This window comes from Tetrao urogallus (assembly GCF_951394365.1).
Source record: "Tetrao urogallus genome assembly, chromosome: 4".
NCBI classification, from domain to species: Eukaryota; Metazoa; Chordata; class Aves; order Galliformes; family Phasianidae; genus Tetrao; species Tetrao urogallus.
In genome coordinates this window covers 63,985,539-63,997,090 of record NC_136817.1, presented here as the reverse complement: position 1 = coordinate 63,997,090, position 11,552 = coordinate 63,985,539, and the positions used below count along the sequence as shown (strand labels likewise).

Here is an 11,552-nt window from a genome sequence, read left to right as displayed (position 1 = left end):
ATTCGTTATTTTCCCTAGACATCTTATGCTCTTGTCTGTATTAACAAGTAACTCATTACTATTTACAAGTTTCAAACTCAGGTTATAGTTTTTCATAGTATTACTGCTACCTATGTTTTTCCATATTGACATCCGACATTAAGTACCTTCTTTCCAGATGTTTCAATAATGTCTTTGTAAATGAAAAGAATCTGTGGTTTGTTGGTTTTTTTTTTGTTTGTTTCTTTGCTTTTAAAAGCTAAGGCAGCTAAAACTGCAGTAACTGCAACAGACAAGTGTCCTTATACTGATCAGCAGTGTGCTTCTGCTAACATCTGCATTACATCCAGGCAGATCTTGGCAGTAGAGACAGAAGGAAAAGCAAAATGACATAAGATGGAAAATATTTCTGTACTCCGCTCTCGATCCGCAGGTGAAACACCGGAATTCAGGATAACCAGGGAAAAATAAAATAGCAAGATCTTGCCCGACTGTTTATAATTACTTGAGGACAGCATTGCCTCCAGCTATTATTTTAAAGTTTTGTAAAAAAAATAACAATAATAATTAAAAAAAAATTTTAAATCTGATATACATAAATTAAAAGTTAGAAAGAAGTCACACTGTTGAATTTAAATATCAGTTTGGTCTGGACAATAGGCAGACCAACCACAGCTTAAAGAAATTTGTTTTTAACTTTGCTTAAGACTTCTCACTATTGACAGGTAGAAAACAACTGATGAATCAATCTAACATCTCAAATTTAAAACAAACTTCTTCTAAAACAATTTGCACAAAACTATTTAACTCACAGTATTTAAATCTTTGAGAGGCTCACTCAAACATGCGTCCAAGTCAAATTCACCTTCTGCTTGATAGTCAATGTGTCTAACTTTGGTGGGAGTGCCAGAACAGGTATCCTGGAATACAAAGTGAGTTAAAAAACAGCAGTTAAGTACAGGTTTATTGATGCAATAACTTACATAACTTCTTCTGCAGTTCATTTAGGCCACTCTATAACAGAAGCTTACAAACACTTTTTTAAAGACTGTACTAAAACCCAAGGCTAGTCTTAAAACTGACAAGATTTAAATTGAAGATTTCTGCCCATTCTGTAATTTCTGGAATGCAGTTTTAAGGATCAGCATATGCTACACCAAGGCATTATACTGATTTACATTCATTGTGAGAGAAACTTTAACAAAACAGTAAAAAAAAAAAAAAGATTAGTGTATCTTTAGAAAAGGCATCTGCTCAGCTGTGCTAAGTGCTTCCTGGGTGTAAAAAAAGCCTTCAAAAAGCCCAACAGTGCCAAGAATATACAAATTACATTCTGTTTTAACATAGTAACATTAGTCTCTAAATCATAACTCACAGGTGACATGCTTTTGACAGATATCTAACATTCCATAACTGCAGAATCTGTCACTCTAGACTCAGACTATAGACACAGATTGATTACAGCTGGGAAATCATTTGGATTTAGAAACTGCTCAGTCCCTCAAAATAGCAGATGATGGAATCTCTTAAGTGTTCAGGCCATTCGGGTTATAATTCTAAGGACTGGACAGATTATTAATAAATATGTAAGCAAATGAGAGGTATTCTTACATAATTATCTTGACAGCTTGTTTGAGACTCTGTAGAATTGCTTCCTATGGATTCTGTCTCCATCTCACCGAGGTCAACAGGACTACTGTGAAATAATTAAGAAGCAACATCTTAGAGCAAATTGCATTTTTCAGTAGGAGTTCACTTGTGAACGTGATGCCATAAGAACAAAGAGACCTACAGAAGGTACAGGGACAGCAGGGCAAACTGCTGGGACAGGAGAGAATTGCAGGTTAACTCATACAGCCAAAATGGCCAAAGAATAAATAAAAGCCTTGAGATTGAATGATTAAAGACAACTGACACTCAGGCAATGCCTCAATGCAGAAGACAATTCTTTGCTCTTTTCCTAAGTTATTTCTTCTCTCCACTGATTTGTCTCCACTGATCTGTCAAGATTTAACAGCCTACATACTCCTATGATTCTGTGATTCGATGTACCACTGTTCTTGATCTAGCAAGTGAGAAGGTTGTAAGGCATGTTCTGGCACACTGTATTGGTCTGAGCTCAATATTTATGAGACCAGCCAGTCAATCAGAGCTCTCCAGTACTGCTTCTAGCACAGAGTAATTAATCCAGATTGCTCTGCAAAAACCAGCCTGTCTTACCGGTGTGATTTTTCCCTTTATGGAGCACTGTGGTACTGACTGATTTCATCCAGTGGAAATACATTCCAGAAGCAAAGGTTACACGCCCTTGCAAAGACAAAGGACAAGTCCATTCCCACCAAGTATGCCCTAAAAGCTGTGACACATTACTGAGAAGGAACTGAGTAGCTCTCAAGAGCACCATCCATAGACAAGTAACTAATGAAAACATTCAGCCATCACTGACTTGTCTCATAAATGGCCATGCTGCTTTATTTTTTAGAACTTTAAAAAATATCTCTTTATCTGGAATATTCCATACGCACATTTCTTGCAGATCACATCCTTCTTCAGTCGGTGGATCCCAGGAATGCAATGCAACTTTCCACAGCTTTATTTGTTGGTCCCATGACCTACGGCTATACTTCTTAAATTTATTTGGAGTTCTGGGATGAACTCCTGGTATACGATGGCATCTGTTCAGATATTAGACATGAAAAAAAAAATTAATGCTTTCCAAACAGACTTATCATATGGCTGAGAAAGTTAAGACAGACTGCCTGCTGTCTAGCAGGCTCATTACAACCTTTTAACCTAAGAAAGTTATTTCACAAAAAGAACTACTGCCCAATCCCAGCACTCTGCTGGAAGGCTGGCATCTACATATGAACATTTCAGTTTTTCTGTCTTTGGGTCAAGTGGGAAACAAAGACAATCTTAGATCTAAAAACTTAATCGTGCAGTTTCTGCACATAAAACACAGTCCAAACATAAGAACAACCAGAGTCCATTTTGCTTTTTATTTTACCATTGACAAAGCTGACTGCAAAAAAAAAGCAGTTTCATTTCTTCAAGCTGACAAGCACAACCAAAAGAGCTTACGCTTTCATTTCTGCAGCAGGAGAAAGTTTGAAGGGGAATTGCTCATGTACAGTTGTTGTAAAATAAATAAAAAAAATCCAAGTCCCACTTGATAGCTTGTTTTACTTAACTGATTTAAAAAAAAATAAATTGTAAATGCCTTTTATTTCAACGTGCTTCACATACCAAGTTTAGTATGTTCACATGCTTAGAAAGAACATTAGTATGTTCACATGCTTAGAAAAAACAAGCTGGAGTTCATTTGAACATTTAGTTTTCCAGAAGCAAAAGCACCTTACCTAGGAACTTCTTTAATGTATCTGTCATATGCAATTGTGTTTTTCCCATAGTTTATCTGTTTTTGTCTTCTCATCAAAACCACCTCATCCGTCTCCAGTTCTACTGTTACAGTGGACTCCTTTGAATCAGAACTGTAAGAACAGAATGTCATAAACTTGGGAGCACTAGAAAACAAGTGATACTCAAAAAACAAACTGGTACATGGAAGACTCAAAAGAAACATGTAAAGTGCTTTCAAATGGATGCTTGAGATGTGAATGAATTTAAATGTTGGGAGAGAGCTAAGGTGTACCACTTCAACTCGAGGGTTTTCAAAAGCAACACTACATTTGAAAAGTCAAATCTACTGCAAAGATTTTCTTCAGCTAAGCTGGAAACCTACCTTCCTGAAGAGGACTTCCTTTCTCTTGAAAACTCATTTACCAGGAGTTTTCTTCTGTATCTGCAAGAGTTCAAGTCAATATTAAGAACACACACAGAGAGAACATACATGGCTGCACTGTGACAGCTCAGTCAGTTTTACCTCAAGGCCTTAAAGAAATCCACCTACACACTGTAAATACTTTCCACTATAGAGCAGATGATTCAGTTTTCCCCAAAAAACTAAAGAACACAACACAACCAAGGACTCATCCTAAGTTCACTATAAAACATCTTTAAACAGAAAAAGATATTCAGAAACAGTAAACAATGAGAAGGGACATTGAAAGGAACGTGGATACATTTCTTCCAAAAGGGAGAGATTTAGAGACATACATTCCCTCAGTGTGCTATGGAGTTAAGCTGGATTGAAAAGCAGAACTCTGACTCTGAGGCTAAGATTGAACTCCAATCTTTGTAGACTAGGACTGAACCACGGTCTGGGTCTGACTGAACAGTGAAGTTAAAAATACGAGTCGGTACAGATTCTACAAGAAAACTTCCACTTCCCTCCTTTCCCCACTTCATCTTAAACACCCATGAGTACCTTGCGATTTCTTTGTTAACGCTGGTTCTCATTTCATCTTCTTCCACTGCAGTTGCCCAGTCTAAACACCGGGAAATGGGGCCAGGGCCTTCTGGTGTTGTAAAACTGAAAGGAAAAAAAAAATTTGTTCTACTGCATTTTACCCCTTCCCCACCATCTTCCCTGTTTGCAAGTTAGTAGCTGTTTGATGTTGTCAGGTATAGCAGTCACAACGGTTGTGAAGATCTTGTATGATTCTATTGAAATTTCAGCATTGTAAAACTGAGCAATTGATGATTCCACTTTGAAGTTGACTGATCTGGGGGTTGGAGTTGATGATCTCTAGAGGTCCCTTCCAACCCCTACGATTCTGATTTTTTATTTATTGGTATTTTTGTTCTTGTTGTTTTAGTAAAAGTTGTTGAAGATATCTGTGGAAACATATCACTGCAGCAGGTAACCTAGACTACACTTTAAGAACTTTGATGGTTTCCTTCAGAGAACAGCGTGGGAAATATCATCTTTACTCATTTACTCACATAATTTCTCTCCATTAAAGGACTTAACCAGTATTTATTATTTCCTGTTTAGAGACTCAATAGGTATAAGAAAAAAAATAGAACACATAACAATATTGCTCACCTAATCTAAAAAAAAGTAACTTCATTTTCAGTTGGTTAACTGAGATTTGCAGATGGGATGTAATAACTTCATTGTAGCCTGTTAACATCATGAGAAGATTCAAAACTGGGAAGGGATATTAAAGGCCAGGCTGGATGTGGCTCTGGGCAGCCTGGTATTAGTGACTGGCAACTCTGCACATAGCAGGGGGTTGAAACTAGACGATCAATGTGGTCCTTTCCAACCCAGGCCATTCTATGATTCTTATCTCTCTTCCTAAGGCATCAGCTGCTGCCTACATTCAGACTGTTAATCAAGTTTTCCAGAGCAGTTTCTGTCCTGCTGGTTAATCATCCTAAACCACGAGCTCAGAGCCGTGCCCTGCAGACCAGAGACTTTTCATTAGATCTGGAAAACCTCTGGAAAGTTACTTAAATTGTTTCCTGTTTTTCAGGTCACGTTTGCTTACTGTTCTCCCAACGAAAGAGAACCACGAGCAACCCGATGGCTCGGGAAAACCTCCCGAAGGCCCTGCAGTCCAACCAGCCCTCCAGGCCCACCGACGCGTCCCTCAGCGCCACATCTCCACCGTTCTTTAACACCTCCAGGAACGCGCCAGGAACTCCACCACCTCCCCGGGCAGCCCGTGCCAACGCATCGCCGCTCTTCCCGAGAGGAAATTTCTGCCGATGTCCAACCCGAACCTCCCCCGGCACAACCGGAGGCCGTTCCCTCTCACCCCCACGCTCTCACCTGTCGACCCTGCCGTCCGAGGCCCCGCGCTCCGCGTCCCCGCACATCGCCGCTTCGCCGTCGCTCCGCATCCTCCGCTTCCCGTCGGCGCCGCGCTTCCTTCCCTGGGACCAGCGAGGGGGCGGCTGCGGGCTGCCGGCAGAGACGCGCTCCCTCAGAGACCCGCCGCCCCCGCGGCACAACATGGCGGCCCCTCGCTGAGGGGATCGCGGCCCAGCCGGTACCGACGGCAGCGCCCCGAGCCCTTCGCTCGCCCTACCTGCTCCTGGCCGTGCCGTGCGGGCTCCTCTGGCGGAAGGACATAGCGCGGGGCCCTGAGGATGGAAAGACGGATGGAAGGACAGACGGACACACACACGCAGGAGGCCGTGCGGAACTGCCGCCTTACCACCTGGCTCTTCGCATCTCCCGCCAGCCCGCCCGGCCCCGCCCCCCGCCGGCCGGTCCACTGCGCCGGGTACGGGTTGGAGATCCAGGGGAGCGGAGCGCGGCCGCTGAGGCGCCTCTTCTCCCCAACCACTCCGTGAGCGCGGAGCAACGGCCGGCCAACCCGCCTCGGGACGTGCACGGAACCGAGACTCGCGCGGCGCCGGGACAGCAATTGCTCCTGCCTCCCCCCTCGACCCAGCGCCATGGTTCGGCCCGGCCCCGCCGGGAGGTCGGAGCGCGGCTCAGCGCCGTTTTGGCGCGCGCTCCCTGCGCCCCCGGCCACCAATGGCAGCAGCGCGGGGATCTGAGCTGCACGGCAACGGTACTCAACTGCCTGCTAATGAGGACGGGACAGGCAGGTAGTTCAGGTCATCGCAGAACCCTTGGGTTGGAAGGGACCTTAAAGATGATCCCGTTCTAAAACCCAGCTCAGTCGTTCAAGGCCTCCGGTTGCAAATTACAGCAGGAGAAATTCACGCTATTTCCCAGAAAGGCGCAAATGTTGTTTAAACTCTTAATTGCGTTTGTTTGGGATTTTTTGCAAAGCTGGGCCAGCTTTGATGGGCACATACACCTGCATGAAATCCCAGCAGAACTTTGGCAGTGACAGCCTGCTCACTGCCAGCTTGCTTTTTGGGAGACGCACCAGGCCAGACCATGCATCTTCAGCCAACTGCAGTATTAAGATTAAGCAGTTTGACATCTCAGCAGAGAGCTGGCTTGCTTTTTTACACCCCAAAGACTCCTGGTAAGAATGTATTTAGAAGCGTCTTTATCTGTTTAATTATGCTGTTCAGGTGGAGCATTGGCACAGCCAGCACTCCTGACTGAAACCAGTAATGTTTAGGAAACATGGGAAGGAGAAGCGAGTTCTCTTTCCCTCACCTCCTGCTTTTTCCTCCCTCACATTTTGTACGCAGGTCCTGCACTTTCTTCTCTGCAAGATCTCTGTTGTAGAATGTCTCCAGGCTGCCTCCCTCTGTGCACTAACAGGCTGACTTTGTGCTCAGCAGAACACTAAGATTTGAAAGCAGTGCAACTGAAGTTATCTTGGAAATTCCTTTCCCTTTCCTCACCTTGAGCATTACTGTATCTCTTGTGCAGTATCTGTAAAAGAAATAGCTGTGCTTGCATAAGAATGTTTCTGCTATGCTACCACTCTCCCACACACTGCCACAGAAAACAGAACTGTACTGGATGAAGGACATGCTTGAAGTTCAGTAGATGTTCAAAACATAGAAATCAAACCTATATTCCCCATCCTTGCTCTGAGTTAATGGCACATTTACCTGAATTCATCCAAGTTGCCCAGCTATAAGCCTGGAAGCCCTACAGCAGCTAGTATAGCACTACAGACCCGTTAAATTCAGCTTACTAAGCAGAACTATCTGCTTTAACACAGCTTTAGGATTACACCTGCCTTGCATCATTTATATCTCTGACAGCAAAGAAAATCTGTCACAAAAACACTTTCTCAGCTCAGTGGGAACTTTAAGGGAAGGAGGTATCCTCATCACTGTGACCTCAAAGCAACAGTTCAAGAATAAAAAAGCAGAAGCAAAGCACAGGCATTTCAGAACACTACTGAAGAACTGCTTCTGCAAGTACAGATAACACATCTATGAACTGACCCTTCCAGTGGATGCATACCAGTAGGAGATGCATGTCACTTCTCAGAAGAAATCTTAAGTGGTAAAGCTTGAAACTTATTTTTGCATACAAACTGGATTTAATTAAAACTGATAACATTAATGAAAAGCTATCAAATAAACTGGAGATGGAATGCTAGATTCAGGCTTTGCTTACCTGAATTATTAATCCTCGAGTCAGATAGCTCTGGGTAGGTAAACAACAGATAGATTTAACTGGTCTATTTAGATGGATAAGATTTATTAAGAGGCATTAAAATGGCTCTACATCCAACAGCAGCACTGTGTGGGATGACATCAGTAGACCTCAAACCTTACCTGTTCAGTATCCTTCCTCTTGTCGTGCTAGCACAGTTTGTCCAGATGTATGGAACCTGGATTAGAGAATACTTCTGCCCAAAATAACCACTACAGGAAGACTAGTTATTCTAATCTAAGAATCTTTTAAGAGCTGACAAATTACAAATCCTATGGATTTGCATGTGTATCTGCTGCAGAAGCCATCCATCCCAGACAAAAGCTTAAGGGCTCTGAAGGCTGAGCTAAAGCATTTCATGACAGCCTATTGCTCCCAGCTGACAGCTCCATCTACTCCACAAGCACACCTTTCTTATGGCAGTGAGTCCTGGGGCCCCAGCTGCTCCCCACCTTCCACTAGGCTACATGCAAGCTCATGACAAGATGTCAGAACTGAGGGGTTGGACACAACCTATATTGTACTGTAAACCCCTTCTGAAGAGCATTTCCTACCCCTTTCAGCAGGAGCTAACTCCTACTCCCCAAAAACATAGCCTGAAGCAAACAGAAAGACAACTGAACCCGCATATTCCTTTTATAATAATGACAACACTGAAAGCAGACTAAGAGGCATTTTAAAGGTTAAAGACTTTAATTCCTCTGCATAAAGACAATATGCCAGAAACAAAAATCACTCTTGCGTTTCCAGTCATCATAAAACACACGGAAGCATGCATGCTGGAACACCATCACTCTTAAATAGTACTTCAGAAGATGCTGTACAGATTTGTTCCCTGTATGCACATGCCACACTGTGGTATGTGACTGAACTATCTCGTACTGGGACTCCACTGACCCTTAAGCATAAGCATAGATGGATGAGTCCCAGATGATGTAGGAAATGTAGGGGACAAGCCTCACCAACCTGCAGGCAGCCTCCTTTCACCCCCCAATGGTGGGAAGTTGACTAATCTGACTTCTAGGTACCAGAGGCCTCACCTCCTTCCTATGTCTGGACAAGCACACAGCCATAAGGACATTATTACTACTGAGCAGCAGCTGCCATCAATCTAATATACTCCTATTAAAGCAGCAGCACACATTCCCCTACATATTGAATCTTTTCTTCACTGGGAACTAGCAAACTTGCTAAACATAACCACTGTAGCAATTTCTATACACCTGACAGGCTTTGGTGAAGACAAGCTAATGCTCCAGCTCACTGCAGTAATGCTGTATACAGTTCAAGTTTTCTTGATGCATTGGACAAATGAGAAGTGTATCTCAAAATTTCAAACTAGCACAGAAGTTCTACAAAACTCAGTTGAAAGAAATCTAAGCAACAGTTTGAAGTAATGCTTTGGAAGGGACTGGAAGTAGTTTCCAAGCAGCAGCTTGCTGCTTCAGCAGAACAGTGGATGTCTGGCCCTGGGAGCACCCTGCCAGTCCCACAAGGTCACTGTGCATCATCTCAAGGCCACAGTTCCTGCAGTGGCATTATGAAGAGCCAACTAACAATGGCAGAGCTGAACCCCTGTAGAAAGACAACTAATAGCTCTAACAAATGTACGTACCCCACTACTTAAGTCACAAAGTCTGTAAAGAAAATATATTTTACCTGACACATAGTTTTCATCTAAACTCCATTGGAGTCACAGCCCTTACTTTAATGCCTGGCACAGCATAGAAAAGTAAAATAAGGGAGAGTCAACATTATCACATTTTAGCCAGGACACCCCCATGCCCAAGCAGCTCCAAACCTGCAAATACTGCTGCTTCTCATTCATTTCCTGTAACAAGAGTAGCCACTGACCTCATCATCTTATCCCTTCAGCAGTATTGGCTCTTCAGGTCACACACATCAAAAGTGAAATCCAGGTATTCAGACCACATGGCTGCTTATACAGTCTCATCCCCTCAAAGAGAAGATGCTATTTCTGATAATCTCTCCTTCTCCCTTCACACTAGGCAGATGCTAGCTTAATATGTATTGCCTCAGAGAATGGAAAATAAGTCAAAAAGATGATTGCGAAAAGCTAAAAGCAATTTGCTTTTAGCAACTGAAGAGCAAACTGGAATTATCTACATTGTTTACAAGCAGTTCTCCAGGCTGGATACACAATTCTGGTTCAGTAGAGAAAACAAGGTTTAACTCCTTGATTCAGCAGGTGGATTCTTCACTCTGACTCAATATTGGACCAATTCACCAGCAAAATGTTAGTTCACTTTAAGCAGCATGATCTCCAAATGGCAACAGCAATACCCATCCCTGGAAGTAGCCTTTATAACATGATGCACGTCATTTGTCAACAAAGGTAAAGTAGAGATGTCCTCACAAAAGCTTTAAGGAACATCCATCATCATCTTAGGAAAATCTGAATAAAATCAGAGGTTTTACACTTGAGGCAGAGCTTGCAGAAGACAGTCTATCCTTAAAGATCTGGAGAAGCCTAAACAAAGAGACAAACAACAGTATTTTATAAATGTAATGTATCTAGTCATTAATGGCAAAATATTTACTTTCTTAAGCTGTGATGTTACAGATGAGTATTGCACACTGAACTTAAAGCCTGGCGTAAAAGATCAAGTCATAATGTCCACAGCAAAGAAAGAGTTAAAGACAGCATCATTACTTTGAGAATGTAACTTACAGTAAAAGCAGAGTAAAAACACATTGAACTAAATTATTTGCAAATGACAAAATTAAGAAGTTGAGCCTCTCTTCCAACCCCTTATATCAATCTTCACCTGGACACTTGTTAATTCACAAAATACATTTCTTTTAATTCTAATTAGCACAATCCTGATGTGTTGTATTTTTTTTTTCCCTTTGAAAATCAAGCATACTTTCAACAGGATACACACACAACTGCAAAGCTGGTAAGTATCAACTGACTATCCCAGAAGACCAGAAAGGTTCTCAATTTCCATTATGGATGCATGCTTTTTGTTTTTGCTTTTTTCACCTGCATGTTTCACCTTGTGTTGACTGCACAAATGCTGACTGTAAATCTCTTGTTCTTTCAGTGCAGAACTTAGGAGACTGCACCAGTCGTCCAAGGTTTGATCTGCTGATTTCAGACTATATCCTAATCTTCAAATAATTTTCTGTCACAGGAGAAAGTCCTTCTTTGATGCTTCTATATACAAAGACAGACTAAATATTTACAAATATTAAATTAGCACTTTAGAAAAATAACATGTTAAGACTTAATTATATCTAAAGAACTTAAAATCAATTGAGTCAATAGAAGAAATGTTATTAGAGACATCTTTCTGTGAGAGCTCCACCTGCCTTTTCCTCACAGTATTAAAGGAATACAAAATCTAAGTCATGTACAACCAGTTGGGTGCCACATTCCTAGTAATTTTATTATGGAGAATATTCCAGCCAATGACTATTGAAGACATTTACATCCTATTCCATATGTCATGTAGATCAAGGACAATCAAATTACATAAAATGCAATGCTCATAAAAAAACTCAAAACAGAATCAACCCTATTAATGCATTAGAAATCTATAATTCAGAAGAAAACTTTCAGTGAAATCTGTTGCTGCAAACACAGCTGCGACAG

The 11,552-nt window shown here is 41.9% G+C and overlaps 1 protein-coding gene across 1 annotated transcript; it reads right to left on the bottom strand.

The window, feature by feature from the left end:
• Positions 1-782: 782 nt before the first annotated feature.
• On the bottom strand, positions 783-5,962 carry SLBP (stem-loop histone mRNA binding protein; the record flags this gene model as incomplete). Its single annotated transcript, XM_079534444.1, has 8 exons — positions 783-899; positions 1,591-1,675; positions 2,505-2,654; positions 3,339-3,470; positions 3,722-3,781; positions 4,307-4,411; positions 5,660-5,791; positions 5,919-5,962. 8 exons carry the CDS (start codon positions 5,960-5,962, stop codon positions 783-785), a joined length of 825 nt encoding a protein of 274 aa, XP_079390570.1.
• Between the last annotated feature and the right edge of the window lie 5,590 nt (positions 5,963-11,552).